Source organism: Megascapheus bottae, chromosome 15, assembly GCF_031878675.1.
Source record: "Megascapheus bottae isolate mThoBot1 chromosome 15, mThoBot2.hap1, whole genome shotgun sequence".
Taxonomy (NCBI): domain Eukaryota; kingdom Metazoa; phylum Chordata; class Mammalia; order Rodentia; family Geomyidae; genus Megascapheus; species Megascapheus bottae.
Genome location: NC_143523.1, coordinates 26,870,139 through 26,894,554, shown reverse-complemented (window position 1 = coordinate 26,894,554; position 24,416 = coordinate 26,870,139). Strand labels below are relative to the sequence as shown.

Here is a 24,416-nt window from a genome sequence, read left to right as displayed (position 1 = left end):
CTTCCAATGCTCTTCTCAGTGCCTTTGAGAAAAACATGAAACCTCCTATTCCATGACCCATGTCAGAGAAGCTGGAGAAACACTGAATATTATGTCCTCCTTAGAGATTTTTTATACATTATATAGATTATATTAGCATATGCATGACCCCTGCAATTAAAAAAGCTGTCTTTAAAAAAAAAACTGATGTTCTCTAAACTAGATACTTTTTTCACGGGACATTCCACATCTGGTAGAACATGTGCCCTGAGACCCAGTTTGGGAACCATTACCTCAGCACTTACTAACTTATTTCCGTCTGGGATCTTCAGAGTAAGAAGGGATAACAATGGCTACTGGAATATTTTATTGAACAATTACTCTTGGGAAAACATGGATAAGTAATTTGAAATTGGCAATGTTTGTGCATCAAGACTTCAGAATTCAGTGCTGCAAATAAACAGGCACGTACGAATAAAGCCGGCCAGTCAGCAAACAAGACAAACCCAGCATATCGAGTATAGCTTTGTGGTGTAGGATCCAGGCCAGGGGCTGTTGTTTGACATCCCCTACTGACTTCTGAGTTCACAGCTGCCCGTCTCAAATGCCGTTGTTTTACTCTACCCGGGCAGCTGCCACACCTCAGTTACACTGTCTCTTCACAGGACAGTCCGTTTATTCTGATAGGTTTCGTAGCTGGCAAGACATTTCAAATGCTTTTATCTGGTGCTAAAAGTTCTTGAATTTTACCTTTTGGGTACAGAACTGTTATCTTTATACAGACTTAGAATGTATTCTTTACCCCCAGAAAAGATGACTTCTTTTACCTAAATAAATAAATAAATAAATAAAGCTGGGTGGCTGTAGCTCACGCCTGTATTCCTAGCTACTCAGGAGGCTGATATATGAGGATTGCAGTTAAAAGCTACCCTAGGCAAACAAATCCAAATACCCAGCAAAAAGTTGGAATCAATTAAGTCACACAAGTACAGGTTCTCGCATCTAAGGCCCAATATTGGCACAATAGTAATAATAATAACTATAATAATAATAACTAGTTGATGTTTTTGTTGTTGAGTTGGAGTTGCTCAGGCTAGCCTTAAATTCTAAGCTTATCTCAACCTCTTGCCTCAGCCTCTGGAGTTGCTGGGACTAAAAGACTGAGTCACTATCCTCAGTGATGCCTTTCTTTTTATAAAACAAGAAAAATGCTGAAATGCATGATTGTAAATAGAGATACCCTTCTTGAACATTTGTTTGTTAAACTTGTCATTTAAAATATGATGTAAAAATCAACGTTAAAAAATCCTGTAATAAAAAATTTTTTAAATGCTGAAATGGTAACTGATATAGGATACCATTGAATCCTGTACTATCAAATATTGTAACTGCAGTCTGATATACCTGATATTTCCAAGACAAAGGCCCTGGATTTTGAGAACCTGTTTGTGACTTTCAAGTGTTTTACCAGTTCTTCCCCACCGAGCCATATCCATATGTCCCAACATTTTGAGGGTCCCTCCCAAGGACTCCTTTCTCATCTTCTGCTTCCTGCTCCTCACTCCAGCCTTCCTTAACATTCTATTGGCAGGCTCTTTCTGGTCCCCTTTCTGCTTTCTTGCTCCTTCTCTTTTTCTGGTTTCTTTCTAAAATAAAGGAGGTTATGTCTTCTGGAGGCTCCCTTTTATGAGAAGTCCCTGTCTGCTAAGCAGAGAAACCAAGTTAACATCATTTCCATCAGGCCTACAGCTTGAAGAAGGAACTGCTTATTCTTCTTGTAATGATCAATAGTAGGTGACATTTATTGAGATGTGTTCACTGGAAGCATTGGAAACGTTTACATATGTCAGTCCTTTTATTAGTCACCACACCCCCTCATAATACAGGACATTGGTTACTCACACTTTATAGGTGAGGAGATAGAGTCTTGATATAGTTAAGAAACTCATTCAAGGTCATAGACAGTCAAAGACAGAATCAAGGAATGACCATGCATATCTCTGGCACTAAGTCTTTCCGTTCTTTGTCATCACATGCTCTTGTATCCTGCCTACCCCCAGCATGCCTTCCTCTCATGGAACAGAGCAGGAAAGGATTCAGGTTTCTTCAAGTTTGTAATCCAACAATCCATTTCAGAAGCTTGCCTTACATTCTTGCACTGCACAGACAGCAGACTTGTTTCTTAATGTTTTCCACAGACCTGTGTCTAGGACTGAGAGTTAATTGATCTCGATAGGACGCTAATATCTTTTGTTTCTTCACACAGATCTGTCCTTCAGGGGAACATCCAACAAAAATATTCACACCATTTTCTTCCTTTCTATTCTGTCCTTCTGGCTTGATCATGAGTGTTGGTTTGGTGGTTAATCTCTTGATCCTGGCTCATCTTTTGCATTGCAGTTTGAAAAGGCTTGTATTTCATGCCAAATGACTTGCTGGGCTATCTTCTGCTAACCTGAGGCAGGTTCCTGCCCCGGACCTAGAGTGAGTCACAGAATGTTTCCTTGTTTCATGTGGTCCTCCTGGTTCACTGAAAGAGTATCATGAGTTTGAAGCCAGCCTTGGATACAAAAAGACTATTTACAAACAAATAAATAAAACCAGCCTTAGAAGACAGTGCTCACTTGTCCCCATTTCCCAGGCAGTGTGACATCTGACCGGTGGTTTCTCTAATAGAAGACTTAGTGAAGCTCAGAATGGGCTCTGCCTATTCAGAGTAGGTGAGAGAAGCTCTGTTCCACCCTCACTCACTGGTGCCCATGTGTCTCAGGTAAAATGGAACCTCCATAGGCCTTCAGTGCCATCGCTCGCTGGCTGTGCATCCTCAACACTTTGGCAATGCTGGGATTGAACTCAGAACCTTATACTTAAACAGTAGGTGCTCTACCACTTGAGACATGTCCCCACCCTTAAACCAGCTTTTGTGACCTCTGGGGTAAAGGGTAAGCTGACAGATGGTTGTGATGTGACTGTCATCTCTGCAGTAAATGGTCTTGCTTCATTTCTCCTACTGCAGTATGCATACTCCTGGGCAGGAGGTGTATGCTTATCTCTGGGAAGGGTGATATTACTACAGAGCAGGACGCTGTAGAACCCTACCTCTCAGGCTAGACCCTGCACATGAAAACAGATGAGTAAACAGTGTTGTCTTCAAAGAGCTCCTTCTCCAGTGGCAGGTGCCAGGGGAAAGCAGTTACAGCACAGGATAATAAATGCAGCAATAAAGTTTTATTTACACAGAGGATTCCCTAGCTATCTGATGATAGAAAAGGCTTCCTAGAGGAGGTGAGACCTGGACTACAAGAAATCTAATGGATGAAGAATAAGAGGGAAATCAAGGACTGGGGACAAGGTGAGCTCTAGATCCTCCAAGTAGAAATAATCCAGTTCACGCTTAGATACTCAAGCCAACAGCAGAGAGGTAGTAGGTAAACCAGGTTGAGGGAGGGAAAACATCTGGAGAGAGGATGTCAGCATAAAAAGGGACTCAAGAAGACAGAGCCATAAGAAACAAGTGATCAAGAACCAACTGTGCCAGCGGTCTACTTCTACCATTTACCAGCTTTGGAACCCTGGTCAAGTGACTAAACCTCTCTGGGCTTCTACTTTATTTATTAAGTGGAGATGATTATGATAGACCTCATCATTGGTTTATTGTAGGATTTAATGGATTAAAGCTTGTACAGTGCTTAAAATAGTCTATTGAGTAGGCCTCATAGCACATTTGATATTATAATTTCACTGATGTCAGAATGGATGAAATGTGTCACAGTTCCCACTGGCACTATCCAGACTGGAAGTGGAGAGGGAAAGCTTTCCTCCCGGGAAGAAGACCCTAGTGAGCCAGACAGGTCCTGCTGGGCTGTGCAAATGCCATCATCCTGTGGGAGGACAAGGCCCAGCTGCCTCGCCCCTGACCTTTCCCCATCCCCCGAGCACTGCCACTGGAGTGTGGGTTCCTTGGGAATAGGAAGAAGTAGCAGTTTACTGAACACACAGGCATTTCTGGACTCCCCTAGCCCATTGAGGAGAAGAGGCTCAGACCCCAGGTAGCAGTCTGGGGAGTAGCTCGATGGAATCTCTCCCACACCTTCTCCCCTTCTACCTCTTAAATTCAGTTGGAGCTGGTCCAATTCTGCAGACCAGAGATAGATGGACGACAGAATAGGAATGTTGCTAAACAACCAGCCGGGACGACAGAATAGGAATGTTGCTAAACAACCAGCCAGTGCCAACACCTCTTTCTCTCTGTGTGTGTGTCTTCTCAGAGTGCCAGGGTTCTGTTCCTAAAGGGGATCTGACTTGGATGCATCATTTGAGCCCAGCAAGCTGAACTTGGTGCAGTCTTCAAGAGGCATATCTTTGCCCAGGAGATCACAATGATTGTCTGAAGCGCAAAGCTATTATTAATTCTATAATTGTCTGTTAGAGGTCAGAGAAAATGGAAAGCAATAGAGCATGGTTGTTGTTTTTTGTTGCTGTTTGCTTGGTTAGTTTGCAAATAGTCTTTTTTAGCTAGGTTCTTGTATCCCAGACTGGCCTCAAACTCATGATACTCTTTCTCCTACCACCGCTCTAGTGCTCAGATGACAAATATGTATCTCTGTGCCTGGCCCAAAGCACAAGCTTTGGATCATGCCAAGTTTACAGATGTGTAAACTTAAGCAGGCTGGATTAACTACTCTGAACCTCAGCTTTCTTCTCTTAAAAGAAACAGTACTGTATTCACGTTATAGGCTTCTCACAAACACATTTTGATACATGGAAGAGCTGTTATGGTGATTGTAGATTTGAATCCCACTATGTTAAAATAGGATAAAATAATCAAGGTTTCATCTGAGGGCTTTCAATACATGCTTTTATGAAAGGAGATGATATTTATGAGATGAAGCTTTAGAATACCATTTCATCATAAATTTCAGAATGAACAAGCCATTCAGTTCTGTTGAGTGTGGTAAACTGTAACTGACCTGGTTGTAGGGCAGAGTAAGCCATCTTAGTTAGGCTTCTTAGGCTTGCTTTAATGGTTCTTGTCCCCATGCCTAGCATAGTTCCTGCAAGTTCACAGGCATGCAGTAACTGTTTGTGGAAAGAATAAGCACTGTTACAGTGATATAAATAAAGTGCCTTTGGAGGGCAACTGGAACTGAGGATTGATAGAAAGACTGAGATGCAGAGATGTAGCAAATAAATGGATTAAGCTGACCTTGTACTGGTAGTTAATAGCTTGCATGATTTTGTTCCAAAAGGCTCCAAGTTCTAGTTTTATTTACAAGTGCCCAGCATGGTTCAAGAGAGTCTTTTCAAACCAAGATGTATTTGTCAGGGCTTTCTGAGATAGCTTCTTAATCATGTGGTCATGTTGACTTTGAACTTGTGATCCCTTACCTCAGCTCCCTGACTACTGGGATTGCAGGTGTTTATCCTCACACCTAATAAAGTTCTTTTTCTTCCCAGCTGCAAGTTAGCAACTCAGTTTAACTAAATATTTTTACATTATTTTTTGCTTGAATAAACAGACTTCTGTCTTCAGGATTTCTGAGTCCTGTACCATCTAGCCCTTAACCACACATTAATCATTATTTTAAGACACTTAGATATCATTTCTTATTTCATACACAGTAATTTAAGTATTGTTAGATTTTACTAAAAAAATGAATTGAGAGTTAGAGAAGTTAGATGGCCAGCTTTGGAGATGTGAGCACAGAGATGGTAAGACAGGTTCAGCCCCACCAGCCCCCACTGCCCTGTGTTGCCTCCCTCTCTCTCCTCAGGCTCAGATGCAGTTAGCATGATGAGAGCAGACTGGCTGGCTTACAGTATTGAATTGTCACTACAACATGATGATTCAAGAGCCCAGGGTATAGGAAATACAGAGTCCACATTTCAAACTTCCATGCAGTTAAGACTCTCTAGGGAATTTATCTGAAAATGCAAGTTCCTGAGCCTTACCCTAAAGAGCCCAATTTTAGGTTGAGGCCCTAGGATCTTCATTTGAGCAAACACTACCACCATCATCACCACCACCACTGCCAGTGACTCCAATGTAAGTGCTCTGATATGAGGACTACTGCTTAGACGGATATCTGTGCAGTGTGCATAAATGTTGCACGGATGCTCCAATTGGAGAGTTGCTTTAGTCCTTGCAGTCTAGACATAGATGTGCATGTCACATCCTCAGCTCAAGAGGAACTCTAAATTACCATTGTCTTCTGGCGATTCCACCAGCTGAGCCCAACCTTTGCAATCAGAGTGACCAGATAGCCCTTGTGAGGGATCATCTTTCTATGAAAATTTGCATTCAACATATTTTAAAAATATGGGCAGCAGGTCACTTGTCTCTTTTCTGGACTTAGGAATAGCAATAGGAAATGTTCAGGCATTTCCCCCAAAATACAATCCCTGAGTGCTTGGAGGCTGGGAATCCTTCCTGCCCACAGCCTCCTGGGACTCTGGATGGTCAGCCTGTCTGCCAAAGGCACCAAGCATCCTCGTCCTGGAAGTGTGGGAAAAGATGGTCTCTGTCCTTGAGAACTCAAGGTCTACTAGGAGAGACAGAATAGACCTATGTAAAAGAGTCAGGCATATAAATGTAACCAAAATAAACCAAATGCATGCTCATGGAATGGTGAGAAACCACATGTAGACATAACTTTGGGCTCAAGGACCTACATTAAGTCAAAGAGAAATAGAAAGAAATTGAATGTAAGGTGCCAAGGAACCATCAGAAATTCCCTCCTAGAGGAAGTAAGCATTATTCATGAATTCACTTACTTATTCAGTAATTCTCATTAAGACTGACAGAGACAGATCTCAGCGGGTCACCAGCTGTTACCTACCTATGAGCACAGGAGACCCAATGTGTGCAGGATGTATACTAGGACACTGCTGCACATGTAACATGTAGATGTCATCTAGGAGGGAAGTCCTGACCCCACCCACTCTCCCTTTCCATCCCTGCTGGCCTGAATGTGAGTGTGTACCAGGTCTCAAGTTCAGACTCTTCCCATGATGCCAGTACATGTGAGAAAGGAGTGTAAGATGTTCATTTTAGCCCAAGCATGGTAAAAAGGCAAATTAAGAATGTGTTTGAAGAGGGGCATTTATGGAGGCGTTGTAGGCCTAGTCCAGGGATTAAGCTCATCAGGGCAACCCAGAGCTTTCTGGGAGAAGCTCTAGAAGAACAATGTGGAAGCTGGGCACTGGGGGCTCACATTTGTAATCCTAGCTACTCAGGAGGCTGAGATCTGAGGATCACAGTTCAAAGCCAGCCTGGGCACCAAAGTCCATGAGACTCATCTCCAATTAGCCATCAGAAAATCGGAAGTGGTATTGTGGCTCAAAGTAATAAAGTGTTAGCCTTGAGATGAAGAACTGAGGCCCAGAGTTCAAGCCTCACAACCAACAAAGAGGAAAAAAATAAAAAGAACTGGGCTAAGGCACTGTTGATAGCTATTTGGGATATAACAAATACAACCTGTATGGGGCGGGGTGGGGGAGAGAATATAGGCTGAAGTTTCATTCTGTCTTATTTCTGTGCTGACTATTGAAAATTAGGCAAAATAACCTACCACAGTTAACCACTTGCTCCTCTAAGGGACTACCATAGTACACATACTTTATGCTTCTTGTGATTTTTGCTTCTCTTTATGAATTCCTTCTGGTTTTGGTAACACATCCTATTTTCCACTTAATAAAACATTACCACAATTTATTTGTGCTCTAGGCACTAGTTTGGTATTCGTCACTCAATCTTTTTTTCCTCTTTTAGTTTTTTTTTTGAAAGAAGCTTTTACTATATAATTGAGTCTGGCCTTGAACTTACAATCCGCTAGCCTCAGCTTCCTGAGTATTGGAATGACAGGTGTGTGTGCCATCACGCCCTATAGAATTTTTCTTCTTAAATCTCATCTATTTTTCACTTATTTTGTCTCATCAGTGAAACGTTTACCACTTAATGTTAATAAAAGTATGAGTAGTCTCTGAAATTTGTAAGCACATGTTGGGATCTGTGTGTGTGTGTGTGTGTGTGTGTGTGTGTGTGTGTGTGTGTGTTTACGATACTGTGTTTACATAATCTCAACAACCAGCCCCTGGGGACTCACTCTTGCTGATGGAACAGTTGGTTTAAATTAGGTTTCCATGTGAAATACACTATCTCTATTTTTTTCCTAGTGTTGTGGGAAAGTGTATGGAAAATGATTTGACTGATAGGAAATAAATCTGGATCCGTGATCAGGATTGAGGCACAAAACCCCAGCCGTAGTCTTCCCCTGCTTAGCGAAGCAGGCTTTTCCCTAGGGTAGGAAAGTTAACCCTCTCAGTCATCTTGTGGTATGAGAATAACCTAGAAGAACAGTAACTTTCCAAAAATTTAACTTGGCAAGAAAGAAGCTAAAGTCATGGGAAGAATGTACCCAGAGCCCTTTAAGGAACCATTTAAATTTTTCAGGATCTCCTCCTCCTCCTCCACCTCCTCCTCCTCCTCCTCCTCCTCCTCCTCCTCCTCCTCCTCCTCCTCCTCCTCCTTCTTTTTCTTCTAATTTTATTGTAAAGGTAAGGTACAGAGGAGTTACCGTTACATAAGTTGGATAGTGACTACATTTCTTTTTGAACAGTGTTACCCCCCCCATTTTTTCCAGATTATTCCCCTTCCAACAACCCCCCACCCATTTCATTTCTAAAGTAGTGTCTAATGAGTCTCAAAGCTGAATTAGTTCTCCTTTGTCCTCCATTTCTGTGTTTCCCCTTCCCCTCAAATCAGATGAACTTATATATAATACAAAGTACAGATATCAAAAACAGTAGATAAAAGGAAATAAACCAAAGGAAAGAAGAATATACTTTTAAAAAAACTCTTGTTTATATTTCTTGGAGTTCATTTCAATCTTTTCATCTGTAGGAAAAAAAAGAGTTTGAATTTCCAACCCAAAGAGTTGATCATATTAAGGATCTAGGTATTGTCTTCCCTTATAGGGTAGAGCCTATTAAAATGTAGGAAGAATTGGAAAGCAACACCAAAGATAGTCAGTCTCTGTTGGCAAAATAACTTCTTGGTCTAATGGAGCTGTTTTTACAAAAGTGGCTTTTAAATGGGTGCGTGGCAAGGCATGGAGGCAGTGACTGAGAGAATGTTCGTAACCACTGTAGTCAGTTTAGGGGATCCTAAAGGGTTCCTGGGAAGATCTGGAAAAGGCTTGTCCTAGATCCTTATTCTAGATCTGTTCTGATGTTCCCTGATGTTCCAGAGCAGGTAGAGAATGCTGAGAGGCTCCTGGGCCCAAGCCAGGCATAGAGGTGACAGGTAGCCCATCATATTTTTCTTCAGCCTATTTCAGGAAGGTAAAGACAGATTTTCATCCCAATGTTTCTGGTTAGTACTAGAGTATACCCTGTTTTATCATCAGAGTTCCCTGTTGTCATTGCCGTATTTGTTTCTATGCAGGAATAGGAAACCACATCAATTCTTTGCATTCTGTTTTTGGTTAGTTTGCTGTGTTGTTTGTTTGTTTTTATATCTTTAATGATTTGGGGCTTCTTGCTTAGAATCTTAGCCAAAATTCCAAGTTTTGTCTTCAAATGCGCAACTTGAAATGGAATGCTTAAGAGTACCTACCTGGGGCCGTGTGCACAGAAACTATCACCTTTCATCAGATGAAAGACAGAGCACCAGGCTGGGAGTCCTAGTTTTAACATCCACAGGTCATGACTCTGGAAAATCACATCTCTAATGAGCCATAGATTCTTCATCTGGAAAAATTGGGTTGGACTGCCCTCTATGGTTGCTGCCAACTCTAAGTGCCATTAATCCTTATCATTTTTTCAGCTTGTGGGCAGTATGCCCTTGACTTTGAACTCCTATTTCTTCCATTGTCTGGGTCACCATGAACTCTGTTCAGGCTTCACTCTCATGCTGTCTGGAGAAAGATTTGTTCTGCAGTTAGAATTGTTGCTGACTTACATGTAACTGATAAAGTCATGTGGGGTCAAGACCAAGGCCTTGATCTAACAATCAAGCTAATCCACATAAATGTTAGCCAGGGTGGAGAAAGCAACTCAGATGGACACTGGTGTGTCAGAAAGGTACTATTGTTAATTCCATGTTATAGCAAAGAAGCAACCAAATGATCTTAGACTTTAAAAAGAAATGACTTTGTAAAGGAGGATGTAGATGTAAGAAATGAATATTAATTTATACTCTTACTTGTTTAGTAGAATCAAAAGCAAACATATTTTCATAAACTTAATCCTAGAGCTGGTGAACATTAGAGTCTGTGCATCCATATTAGGCATATAGTAAAGAAACAGATGCCTTAAATCCAACTCTTACGTTTACCACTATTGGTTGAGGACCTTAAGCAGGTGTCTGGAGACAATAAATATTCCCAGTTTTAGGATAGTTATGAGATAACATAGGTAATGCTTAAATGGACCCTGGACAAACAAGTGCTATATTAAGTGTTCTATCCAGTCCTTATTTTGTCATCTGAAAAAAAAAAACATGATTCATGTGTATGTGAAAGGTGGTTAGAAAAATACTATATGTATTTTTATTTAATATTACATATTTTATTTCTTGACAAATGTTTTTCAACTTGTGGGCTAATTGCTTTAGTTGCATTTCATTTTGATGTCTAGCCCTCAAACACGGTTCCATCAAATTATCCTTAGGCCTTATTATAGTCTTGTGGAGTTATTTAGTTCAAGAGAGATTTTATGAGTTCCCTTTCCTATAAAGTTTTCCTTATTTGCTCAGAGTAATTAATGAGGTTGATGGAGCTAGGTTGTTGTTTTGGCTCTTAGCTGAATCCCTTCTTTTCCTAATACCAAACTGAGACAGAGAGACTGAGAGACAAAGGAACTAATCAAATTCCCAGGACCCCTCTGCAGTGACTGCCCTTCCTCGTCTTCCAGGTGAGCTCCTGGGTAACGTGGCTGATCCTCACAGCAGGATCAATGGAGGAGAAGCGGGAGGTCTTCTCCTATCTGGTGCATGTAGCCAAATGCTGCTGGAACATGGGCAACTACAATGCTGTCATGGAGTTCTTGGCTGGCCTCAGGTAAGGCAGTGGGAACATGGAAATCTGAATGGGTTCCACTTACCAATAGAATGGCTCTGCCATACTTGCCCAAAACAGGCGACTGGTAGTGGTCATTTTGAGGAACATATGATCTTCCACTAAATACTGTTGAGGAAAATGGGGGAATGACACACTCATACACTGTTGATGACAAAGTACCTTAATGAAGCCACTGCAGAAATAAATATGGAGGCTCCTCAGGAAACTAGAAAATAGAACTTCCATATGATCCTGCTATCCTACTCCTGAGCATATAAGCAAATGAGTATCAGTCCACCACCTGTACACCACATTTATACAGCACTATTCACAATAGCAAAACTGTGGACTCAGCCTCGTTGCCCATCAACAGATAAGTGGAAAAAGAAAATATGGCATATATACTAGTGAATATTATTCAGTCATAAGGAAGATGAAATTATGTCATTTGCAGAAAATGGGTAGACTTGGATAGTATCATGTTAGGCAGAGTAACACAGACTCAGGAAGATATATATTACATTTTTCTCTCATGTGGAATCTAGACTGTTTAAAACAAAGGAAAAGAAAAGAATGACATGAATATAAAACAGAGACTGAGAGGAGAACCAATAGGAAGGAGGAGGACACAAGGTGAGGAATATGATTTAGGTACTTTACATGCATGAAAATAGAATAATGAAGTTCATTAGAATTATAAAAGTAAGTTTAATAATAAGGGGAACAGAAAATGAGTACTTCAGAGGTGAATTGGATCACAGTACATTAGATGCATATATGGACATATTCCCCTTAGCACAGTTAATATAAGAGTAAAAAAAAAAGGATTTTTATTTGATTCTCCAGCTGCTTGTAAAGGGATTCCAGATTGGAAAAGTAGTAGAAGCATGCCAGTTGCCCATCTAACAATAAATAATTTATCTTTACTGAAATTTGTTCTTTACTGCCAAGTACAGAGATTGTTAATGAGAATTATATGTCATTCATTCCTTTGCTTCATCTATTTATACCTCTACTTTACTGACAGAAAAAGAAGTTTTAAAGAATTGTTACTGATTTGTAAAAATTCAACTCCACTGCCTTCCAAACCTACCCAGCTGGCTCTCCCTCCACACTTTGGTGATAGGCTAGAAGTTTCTGTGGCTTTTCAAGTCACTTTATAGTTAATAAGTAGCCCCATTCTCCATGATCATGCACATGAGCAAATCTCGGAAACATGAGATTAAATTTAAGAAAGAAAAGAAAAAGAAAAAACAAGGTGCTTCAAGTAACCAGTGATATGGTTGTTTATTTATTCAGTATTTTAAAATACATGAACAAGCTGAATGCTGGTGGCTTATGGCTGTCATCCTAGTTACTCAGGAGGCTAAGATGTGAGAATGGAGGTTTGAATCCAAGCCAGGCAAAAGCATCTTGAGATATTGTTATCTACATTAAACCAGCAAAAATCTAAAAGTAGAGGTGTGGCTCAAGTGGTAGAGCACCAGCCATGGGAGAAAAAGCTGAGGGAGAGCATAAGACTCTTGAGTTCAAGTTCCAGTAATGTCACATACATTTACAACACACACACACACACACACACACACACACACACACACACACACACACACGGCAGAAATTAGTAGGCTCTCAATTGGAAGGTATTCTAGAAAAAAAGGTGCTAGAGGCGGTGGTTCATATCTCTAACTCTAGCTACATGGAGGCATAGGTTGAAGAATCGTGTTCTGAGGCTGTAGGCAAAAATTAAGAGAATAGCAAAAACAAAACAAAACAAAAAATATTTGGAATTGTGGCTTATGTGGTCGCAAGCATAGCACCCTCACTTCAGACCCAAGCACTGAGAAAGAAATGCACAGCACCTCTTTAACTTGTGCTATGTCCATTTGTTAGAGAATTACAAAGAACCATACAGAAAGAGAACACCCCTGGCCCAGTGGGGGCTGAGTGCTGTGTGCTGATAGAAGAAACCACCAGCGCTGCATCCACACTGCTTCTGTGTCACTATTGTACTTTATGATCTGTGGGTGTCCCATATGCCATACAGTGATTTTTCAACCTGCTCTAAATCAAAATTTTCTGTCATTCAATTGAAGGCAACTTCCCTTCTCCACATTTCATAGCCCAAGTCTCAGAAATTTGCAGTAGGGTAGAAAGATATGCTTTGTCTTTTCTCTCCTTTCCAATTCAGAGTCCCTGCAGAAAAAGGAAGGAGAGAAGAAACAAGAAGGGAATGAGGAAAAAGAAAGGGAGCAAACAACTGGGGCAGCAGAGAGGAACCTTCTGCCCTCACAGATACCAATGTGGATGGCAGTAGAATTTCCAGCCCCACTCCTGGGCATCTTTATGTCTCCCACTGTACTGTTACCTGTAAATATGCCATGGACTCTCTGAGTGACCACTCAGTCTGCACCCTCAGGGCCTCATTTTGGAGGTCCTTCTTCCCAAGCTCTTCCTGTGAGTCACCTTATTTATCAGACCTTTCCAGAATGATTGGGCCCAACCTCCTGACACCATGTCCACTGTGACTCACAGGAGACGCCAGCACTTTGTCCTTCCAATGTTGCAAACGCAAGACGCTGCTAGGACTGCCATGGATAACATCTGAAACCTCAGAACAGATTTCCTGCCTTGCTGTGTCTTCCCCTAGTGCATACTCAATGTTCCCATCAATGTCATGGGTACATGTCTTGATTTATGACTTTCTATTGTTCTGGAATTGTAAAAATTCATGTAATCTTTTCCATAGTGAAACATGACACACTTTGAATCTGTGTGGAGTCATGCCACTCATATTTGGCTCAGAATAAATGACTTTATTTCCTTTAAAGAAGAGTTCCTAGTTTAGATCAACATCACCCACAATGAATGCCTTTTACCTTTGACTTCCAGAAAAGCCCAAACCTACATTCAGTGCCTGGCTTCCATAGTCAGCCTATTTTTGTATGTATCTCTCTTATGTAGTTATGTGTTTACAGTTTTGAAAAAAAATGATATTCCTGTCATTGGAGAAGTTGATGGAAACCAGAATCCTAAATAAATATTAGTAAGTCTACACTGTGAAGGCTGAGAAAGGGAATTTCTGTGGAATTTAGATGATTTAATAAAGCGATTTTGTTTCTCTTTCGGTCTGGATAAAAATGGCACTTATTTTCAACAGGTCAAGAAAAGTTTTAAAAATGTGGCAGTTCATGGACCAATCTGACATCGAGACTATGCGGAGCCTGAAGGACGCCATGGCTCAGCATGAATCCTCCCTGGAGTACAGGAAGGTGGTGACCCGGGCACTGCACATCCCGGGTTGTAAGGTGGTTCCCTTCTGTGGCGTGTTTCTGAAGGAGCTCTGTGAAGTGCTCGATGGAAACTCTGGCCTCTTGAAGCTTTGCCCTCGGTACAACTCCCAGGAAGAAGCTCTAGAGGTAAGGCTCTCAGGAGCCCTTGCTGCCACCTGTCTTACCAGTCTCTGACCGTGCTCACCAGGTCCAGAGTAATCCTTGTGATATGGTTTCCAAAGGAGCAGATCCATGCCAGAAAGTTCTGGAGAAGACAATGGTCAATGAGCACCGCTTGAGGCCAGATGTTGTTGTGTTAGGTTTAATGGACTGTACCCAGTACAAGTGGAAAAGAGTATCGTTTCTGGTTTTTCTTTTGAAGGCTAATGTGTTTTTCTCATTGTTTCGGAATGCCTAGATACAGGAGATAAAGTACTTGAGAGGATTAACCTTTCCCAAGCCAGTGAGAGAAAGAATGAGCAAGCCGGTGCTCCTTGCTTTCAAGCTGGGTAGGCAGAGCTGAAGGAAGCCAGGGCCTTATCCAAAGACCTCTCCAGGCTCCTGATCTCACAGTTCCCATCCCCCCAGCAATTGCTTTTTGTTCTTGACCCTGGAAATGGAGAAGTTGATGTGAGCTTTGCCTGGGGTATTGGGTGCTGGAAAGACTGGGAGAATGAGCAACTGGAAGGAAAAGATAGGGTGGTTAGAAAGAATTTAATGGAGATATTGAGGCATTCCAATCCTGAAATGGCTCAGGTTATTCTTGTCATTAATAACAGCATTTATTACCAACCCTTTTTACATACACACACACACACACACCCCTTCTCAGTGAAAGTGAGAAACTTGTAAAGCTTCCACCTTTTACCTTCAAACAAAAGCATCACCTGGTACCAGGAAGACGGGAAAGCCTTTGAGATGTCTAGATCACATCACTCACTGACATCTCTTGGGTTTATCACCAAGAATAACCAGAAATGAAGCCGAGAACTTAAAGCCTCCCAGGCTCCCCCCACATTAAATTTTGGCCCAGCAGCAGTCCTTCTCTGATGGGAGGAACTTTCTGACCAAGAACATGGACCATTACAGCTTTAAAACCACTACGGAAGTCACCGTATATAAGAAAGGAAGGCAGCTTCTTAATGCTTTCCTTAGGGCCAATTATTTCATTTTGTTACAAAGAGTAGTATCCTTTTATCATGGTTTTTTTCCCCTCAGTTCTCAGTACAAGGATAAAATAGCTGCACCCTCCCCTAGGGAATCCTGAAATAATACTGTTTTTGGTGTTTTAAATGTGAAATGGAGTGTTGATTCCTAGAGGGACGAAAGTTGTTTCAGCGGAAATAAGTGTGAGTTTTGGTATTTCACGTGATGAAATGAAAAAAAAAAGTTTTCCCTGGGGATTTTTGTGTTCTTTCCAATAAAATAGGCACAGATGCTGTTGTTTATTGCTATTATGATTTAGTTCCCCTCGCCAAGTGGGTTAATCAGACATATTAAGTTGCAAAAGCAGATTCTTGATCTTTTCCCTGCAGTTTGTAGCAGATTACAGCGGGCAAGATAATTTCTTACAACGAGTGGGGCAGAATGGCTTGAAGAACTCAGAGAAAGAGTCCACTGTCAACAGCATCTTCCAGCTCATCAGGAGCTGCAGCCGAAGTCTGGAGACAGAAGAAGAGGACAGCGCCAGCGAAGGAGATAGCTCAAGGAAGAATTCCTTGAAGGATAAAACCCGATGGCAGTAAGTTTTACAGATTAAGAAGGGAGTGTGCGGATCTTTTCTTTTCCTGTTAAATAGATTCCCCCCTCCACACACTTCAGTTCCGTTTTACATGGCTGCCTTAAAAACCATCATCTTTGCCCCTTAGCCATGCTTCTTAAACCTTCAAACCTTACCAATTTGCAGGGAGAATTTACCTTTCCATTTTACTACTCTGTTCTAAAATTAATGTTCACAGTCTAACTCCTTGCTATCTGTTCTCGTTCTCTCTCTCTCTCTCTCTCTCTCTCTCTCTCTCTCTCTCTCTCTCTCTCTCTCTCTCTCTCTCTCTCTCTCTCTCTGTCTTCTCTCCTCTCTATAGATATCTCTCTCTGTGTGTCTCTCTCTCTTCCCTCCCTCTCTCTCTGGTGATGATGAGATGTGTTATTTTTAATGTACTATCAGTATTTATAGCTGCTTTGCCAAACTCTAGTTGAGTTTAAGTTCAAGGTTCAGGGATTTCACTTGGAGAAACCTGTGCTATGGAGTTGCAGTGGTTGGCCAGTAGCTGTCTGTTAACTAGAAATGCAACCTGGGCAGACTCACTCAACCCCAGCATGTGAAATGAGAGAGAACCCCAGGTGTTTAGGCATCCTCAAGGCCTTTTTTATTGGTCAAATCTAAACGCCTGTGGAAGAACCTAGCCCAGAAGGAGGGATCCCATTCACTTGGCAGTGAAAGGTTTTATTTGTAATCATCAGTTATGCTTGCAAATGTCTGGAGTCCAGATACAAGTTGATGTATGTTTAAAAGACAGTTCTATCAGGCGCTGGTGGCTCACGCATATAATCCTAGCTACTCAGGAGGCTGAGATCTGAGACTGAGGACTGGGGTTGGAAGCCAGCTTGAGCAAGAAAGTCTGTGAGACTTATCTCCAACAAACTACTAAGAAAAAAAAAGCAGAAGTAGCACTGTGGCTCAAGTTGTAGAATGCGGGCCTTGAGTACAAAGAGGGTCAGGGACAGTATACAGGCCCTGAATTGAAGCCCTAGGACCTGCAAAGGAAAAAAAAAAAGTTACTATTTACTTTTTAAAGCCTTTCTGAAATGTAGGACAGAGAGACAGAGACAGAGTCTATAACTACACTGGAAAGGCTGTTTTCCAAAAATAATTTCTTTGGAATTGTGCTAGCCCTTAGAGTTGTTTATGAGAATAAGAAATTGGCAGAAACAGGAGCTGGCACTTTCCTTTATACACCTCAGTATCCTTGGCTTTCATTTTCCAGCAACAGGCCCACCCATGTTCTTATGTCTCCATGATGTAAACATATTCACACAGGCATAGCATTTAGTCTTCATGTTGGTGAATAATTTTTAAAAAGTGTTATAAGTGTGTATTATATACCATGTGAAATATAACTGAAGTATTTCTAGAATTTATCCTTGCTGTGATATAGTAGCTTATTTGGAGAAATGGGGCATAAACAGATAATGAACAGACCAAAAACAGAATAGAAGCTGCTTGTGCTGATTAAGAGCTCAAACTTGCTGACACATTGCCTGGGACAGGATCTCAGCACCACTAATTATTACTGCATCATCTGGGCAGGTCTACTTAATCTTACTAAGCCTCCATTTTTGTCATTGGTAAGTTGAGATTGATCATTCTGCCACATGGGACTGATGGGAGAGTGGTGTAAAACTGTATGAAGCAAAATATCTGGCTTGTTATAAATATCAAATAAATGGTGGCTATTGTAATTAATGCCCCTCACTCTCTCCCCTTCAAGTACTAAGTAAATTTGTATATATGCACACTTAGATGTAACTCTCAGTTCCACCCATGCCCTTCACATAGAGTTGTATTCTCCTTAGAGATATGCCTAGAAGGTAATTTAATCCCAGAGGGATAGAAAATAAGGAAACCAAGCATTAAAAAGTAAAAAAGATATTAGTTCCAGGATTACTCACACACTGTCATAGGCACAAAATAATAAAATGATAAAAAGTAATCATTGCCAGGCACTGGTGGCTCACACTTGTAATCCTAGCTACTAAAGAGACTGAGATATGAGGATGCTGGTTTGAAGCCAGCCTGGGCAGGAAAGTCTGAGGCTCTTATCTCCACCTAACCAGCAAAAAGCCAGAAGTGGAGCTGTGGTTCAAGTGGCAGCATTAAGAAAAATTCTCAGGGACAGTGTCCAGGCTCTCTGTGTTCAAGCCCTAGAACAGCAACATGCACATACTGATTACAGATAATCAGTTGTTTTGGGAAAGAGATGGTACAAACAGTACCCAATCTTACAAACACATCACAACCTCCTTCATATATAACTGACTGCTTAGCCCAGCCCCACCCTCACCAAAGCCTCCCGCCTCAGCTTTGCTGGGAATGGAGCACTATTTCTCTCCCTTTCTGTTTGCTTAGTCAACACCTGATAATCCTTTTGTAACCTAAAACAAAGAGAGCCCTTTTCCCACTATCTGCACACTTACGTTTGTTTATTACTTCAGTTACAACATCAAACTTTCTCATCATTTTGCAAAGAAGCAGTGTTTGTTTGGGGGATTTTGTTTTGTAATATTAACTTTGTAAACACAATCCAGACAATAATATTATCAGTATTTATGATGCTAGTGATTATTGAGAGCCTCTTTTAAGCAAAGACTGCCCTACATATTTGGCATGTATTAAATGATTTAGTCTTCTTAGGATCTTACAGTTATCAGAGCCAGGATAAAAATTCAGGCTAGCTTTGGAACTTTTGTACTGCCCAAATATGAATTAGATGCTGTCTGTAGTTTAGAAAAGTCAGTTTGAACCAAGAAGAGAGCTTTCACAACACCAGATTCTTATTACAGGGGACACTTATAGCAAGTCTTTTAGAAAAGATAATTTTCTTCTATCTTGAAATATTAAATTCAGGTTTATCTATCACCTGGTGATTTATGATTCAAGTAATCCTGTTAAATGAAGCCTGACAAATAAAATGTACAGCCAGGTTGACAATAGGCGTGTGTGTGTGTGTGTGTGTGTGTGCGCGCGCGCGTGCGCGTGTGTGCGCCCGTGCGCACATGTGTGCTGATACAGGGACTTGAATTCAGAGCTGGGACTCTGTCCCCCAGCTTTCTCCACTCAAAGCTGACACTCTGTCCCTTGAGCCGTAGCATTACTTCTGACTTTTATTGATGGTTAATAAAGATAATAATCTCACAGATTTTTCTCCCCAGCTAGAAATTGCCCTTTGTCATCTAATATAAGATTTTTATCAGGGAACATTAGAAAAGTGTTTAGTTGTCCATTTATGGTTTCCAAGTGAAAGAGGCTCTAGATGCTCTTTGGAGATGGGGGAGAGGAAACAAAAACCTCCCTTCTGTTTTCCTTCCTTGGTTCTAAGGAAATGTCTTATATGTGATAAGACAGATCACATGTAGTTGTTGGCTAATCACATCTATGATCTTTGATTAACATTATTTGACTCCTAAATATTAATGTTCTACCTCATTCCTGCTTGTAAATTCACAGAAAATCATCTCCTGATAGAGTCAGGCTCAGAACTGCATAAAATTCACCCTTCCATCTAAGAGACAAAGGCTATTAGTAGTTTCCTGCCTGAAATGAACTTATTTCATTACAAACAATTGTCAATTTTATTTTGGAAATTATTCCCTGGATATGAATGCTTTTTAATGGAATTATTCCCATCTGGCATTAGTTCCTTTTGTAATCTTAAATAAAAACTGACGCCAAGAAAAGCAATGTCCTCTCTCCCAGCTTGCCTTGCTTCTGAGACAGAAACTGCACAAAAGCCTTCTCAGTTTCCATTGCAGAATATAGGAACGTGCTATTTCTTATGTTGATTTTTTTTAAATCTGAAGTTTTATGTAGAAATCAGCATAGAGCGTGTTTTAACTACTGGTGCTCACTAACTGAATCTTTGTAGCTCTTAAACACGATGAAAAGTGTGACATGGAGAACGGGAGTGGTCTCAGTAGAAAGCCTTGGAGAGTGCCTCTGAAGAAAGCCTGTCTAAGGGAAACAGCTGGGCTGGTTCAGCCTGGAGAAGAGGAAGTGGTGAAGGAATAGAAGGAATGAGGCTCATCTCCCTATATTTAATTATAGTGATGTGTTTTATTGAGCCAGATCCTGGGCTGAGTGCTTTCAAGTGTTGTCTTCTTTGGTTTTAAACCTCTTCATCATCTCTGGGAGATGAGCATTGTTATTTTGCTATTCACAGATAAATGAAGAGTGGCTCAGAAAGATCTAACACTTTGACCCAGTCATGTAGCAAACAGGTGGAAGAGCAGAACATTAGGTCTGTGGTGAACACAGAAGGCATGCTTGTAACCATATACTGCAAGTACCAGGCAGTTAGGTTGGTGAATAGAAGCAATGGTGTTTCTCCTGTAACTGGCTTAAGTTGCATGACCAAGACTTTGGGGGGGGGGAGAATCTTATGATGATGAAATGCAATATTAAGAAGATGTCTCTGGGAGCTGGAAATGTGACTTAGTGGTAGAGTGCTTGCCTAGTGTGCATGAAGCCCTGGGTTTGATTCTTCAGTACCACATACATAGAAAAAAAAACTAATAGTGGCTCTGTGGCTCAATTAGTAGAGTGCTAGCCTTGAGCAAAAGAAGCTCAAGGACAGTGCCCAGGCAAGTTCAATCACCGGGCCTGGAAAAAAAAAATCATGTCTCTGGAGCTATAGAGAGTTATAATCATCCTTGTCTTCCTCTTACAAGATCTTCCTAATAATCCAAACCCAGGATCAGGGAAGGGAATTCACTGAACTTCCCAAGCAAATAAGACTTGTGTGTGTGTGAGAGAGTGTGTGTATGTGTGTGTGTATACACAGACACACACACAGAGTGAACATCTAAGTGTGTCAAGAAATATTCTTATTTATCCAGCCACTATGACTATGTTTCCTATCAAATGGCTTCAAACTAATCATATTTATTGATTAATAGATTGATTATTGGTAATAGTACTTGAACTCAAGGCCTGTGTTCTGTCCATGAGTTTTTTCACTCAAGGCTAGTGCTCTACTTCTTTAAGCCATGGCTCCACTTTATGTTTTCTGATAGTTAATTGGAGATAAATGTCTCATGGGGAACTGGTGTGGTGGTTCAAGGGGTAGAGTGCTAGCTAGCCTTGAATGCAAAGATGCCCCACAACCCACCAAAAAGAAAAAAAGAAAGCCTCGTGGATTTCCCTCCCAAGCTAGCTTTGAGGCACAATCCTCAGATCTCAGCTAGGATTATGGGTATGAGCCAGCAGCACTCAGTTCACATTTTATTTTTACTAGAGCTACCTTTCAGGTGAGGTCGTTAAATCTTACCTAATGTTAGCCCAATAAATTTAGGCTTTTGTTTATGATTTAACTGAAAGGCAAACGGTTATAATGATCTCAGGCTCTAGAGTTAATAGACCAATCAGAATCCTGCCTACACTAGGCCTCCTCAGAATTACATAATATTGACTTCCCCTGTCTGAACCTCACAATTTAAAAGGAAAACAAGAACGATAAAAATTAATTCACAAGTATGATCTATATAGTACAAATATCTATAAACTTTTTTATTAAAGAATTTATTAACATTGATTTTTACATCATATTTCAAATGACGTGTTTAATAAACAAGTATTCAAGAAGGGAATCTCTCTATAAAATATCCATAAACTTTTTAACAGAGCTCTTGAGAGAAGAGAGAAAAGTGATCTACAATAAAGATTATTATTGTTGATCATAAAAAATATAACTTACTAATTCTTTTCTTATGTCAATAGTTAGATGTCTTGCTAAATATAAGATTCTTCAATGCTGTCATTAAAAAATTACCCTGTATGGGCCAGGATTTTGGCCTAGTGGTTAAAGTGCTTGCCTAGCATGCATGAAGACCCGGGTTCAATTCCTTGGTACCACATATATAAAAAAAAAGCCAGAAGTGGTGCTGAGGCTCAAGTGGTAGAGTTCTAGCCTTGAGAAAGTCCAAGGACAGTGCCCAGGCCCTGAGCTCAAGCCCAGGACTGGCAAAAAAAAAAAAATTAACCTGTGTCGGAAACTGGTGCTATGCTGCTTGTAATCCTAGCTACTCAGGAGGCTGAGATCTGAGGCTCACAGTCCAAAGCCAGCCTGGGTAGGAAAGCCCATAACTCTTATCTCCAACTAACCACCAGAAAACTAGAAGTGGAGTTGTGTCTCAAACAGTGAGAGCATTCACTTTGAGCAAAAGAGCTTAGGGACAGCGCCCAAGCCCTGTGTTCAAGTTCCACAACCAACAGGGGGAAAAAATTACCCTATTATGATGTTTTCTATTTTCTCTAATAATTCGAATCCCTGACAGGATGAGAACTGAAGTCCAGGGTGAATGGAAGAGTTCTATGTTAGTCTCCTTTCTGATTAGAAGCCAGACCAAATCTGTGCCTCTCTCTATCAGGTTTATAATCGGAGATTTGTTGGATTCAGAAAATGACATCTTTGAGCGCTCTAAAGAATGTGACCCTCACAGATCAGAAGAGCCACAGAAGGCCTTCGACCATGGGACAGAGCTCATCCCGTGGTACGTGCTGTCCATCCAAGCAGATGTGCACCAGTTCCTGCTGCAGGGGGCCACAGTCATCCACTATGACCAAGACTCACACCTCTCTGCCCGATGCTTTCTTCAACTGCAGCCCGACAATAGCACTTTGACCTGGATAAAGCCCCCCACTGCCTCACCAGCTGGTGCAAAAGCCAAGTTTGGAATACTAAATAACACAGCCGAGCCTGGCAAGTTCCCATTATTGGGCAATACTGGGTTAAGTGGCCTGGTGGAGGGAGTCTTAGATCTATTTTCAGCCAAGGCTGTGTACATGGGACACCCTGGCATTGATATACACACTGTGTGTGTTCAGAACAAACTGGGGAGCATGATCCTGTCAGAGACTGGTGTGACACTGCTCTATGGCCTTCAGACCACAGACAATAGATTACTGCACTTCGTGGCACCAAAGCACACAGCTAAAATGCTCTTCAGCGGATTATTGGAACTCACTAGAGCCGTGAGAAAAATGCGGAGGTTTCCTGACCAAAGACAGCAGTGGTTGCGCAAACAGTATGTCAGCCTCTATCAGGTAAGGGTGTGGCCACCCTTCTCCTTCAAACAGTGTAAAGCTGAGAACACACACTTGGGGCGGCTTTTACATCATCTCTCTGTTCATGATTCTCTTTCCTAGAGAGTAGAAATGAGAACAATGCCTGTCATAGGATGTCTTCAAGAATTAGCTTAGTCAATATGCAGAAAGCCACAGTGTAAATCCATCTGATATGAAGGATAGTGTCTACCCATGAGACAACCTAGAGCTGCTTTGCATGACAATAGAAACTCATGTGGTTCTCCTGTCTAGATAAAGAAAAACAATCATTTTCAGGCTCAAGGTTTCACTTGAAAGCATTATCTGATTTTTTTATTGTTAATTAGTGGCTAGCAGACATACTAGAGATCTTTCTATGGAAATTGAAATCCTGGTTCATTACACAGCTTGTTAGGCGAATTCTTTAACTTCCTGCATATTGATCTCTACGGGTAGAGCTTTAAGGTTAAAAGAAACTCGCCTAAATGTGGGATAATTCTTACCTTGAGTTCTACATCACCAGATTTATGGTGACAGTAGCCTTCAGTAGGCATTTTTTCACTGTAGGCTGCTTGTATCTAGTGAGCGTCTCATTAACCCTGAATCACCAAGTACTTTAACCAGAACTTCAGCTTTGAATGGTGACAGGCTAGGATAAACTAGATGATAAGTAGAGTTGCAGGCGTAAGTAGAGTAGTGTGCTTGTCTGAGCAAGATTCAGGTTGCTGGAAAATCGAGTCATAGGCCCCACTACAAAGTGACACAGTTGAAATGATATTGTCTGAGGAGTCATATCAGATATTCAGTTTTTCTATTATATTTTTCTATGTAGAAGAGAAATTTTATCATTTTTATTAGTATCACAAACAGAACTGTGACTTAACTTACTCAAGTGGCTAATTTCACATTCTTTTCACAGTTGTAACATTTTTTTTGCTCCTCCTTCCCATCCCAGGACATATAGACATATACAGTAGTTCCTCATATTTTTTTGCAATACTGGGGTTTGAATTCAGAGCCTCAAGCTTATTCAGCTTGCTTGCTTGGCTGGTATTCTACCTCTTGAGCAGTGCCTCCAGCCTGCTGTTTACTGGTTATTTCAGAGATCGAGTCTTACAGACCTTTCTACCCATGCTAGCTGGCCTTGAACCACGATTCTCTGGGTCTTAGCTTCTTGAGTACCTGCTATTACAGGCATGAGCCACCAGCGCCTGGCACAATGCCCTGTTTTTACCCATATAGAGAGTATATATTAAATAATTAACTTGATTCATCAATAAGCAGATAGTC

At 41.0% G+C, this 24,416-nt stretch overlaps 1 protein-coding gene across 1 annotated transcript in view; it reads left to right on the top strand.

Annotated features, from left to right (window-relative positions):
* Plce1 (phospholipase C epsilon 1) overlaps window positions 1-24,416 on the top strand; it is a 224,578-nt gene that overhangs the window by 144,732 nt on the left and 55,430 nt on the right. The window contains exons 4-7 of the mRNA XM_090346226.1: window positions 10,894-11,039; window positions 14,197-14,455; window positions 15,844-16,049; window positions 22,451-23,126. Coding sequence (XP_090202352.1) covers window positions 10,894-11,039; window positions 14,197-14,455; window positions 15,844-16,049; window positions 22,451-23,126 — 1,287 coding nt within the window. The remainder of the gene's footprint in view (window positions 1-10,893; window positions 11,040-14,196; window positions 14,456-15,843; window positions 16,050-22,450; window positions 23,127-24,416) is intronic.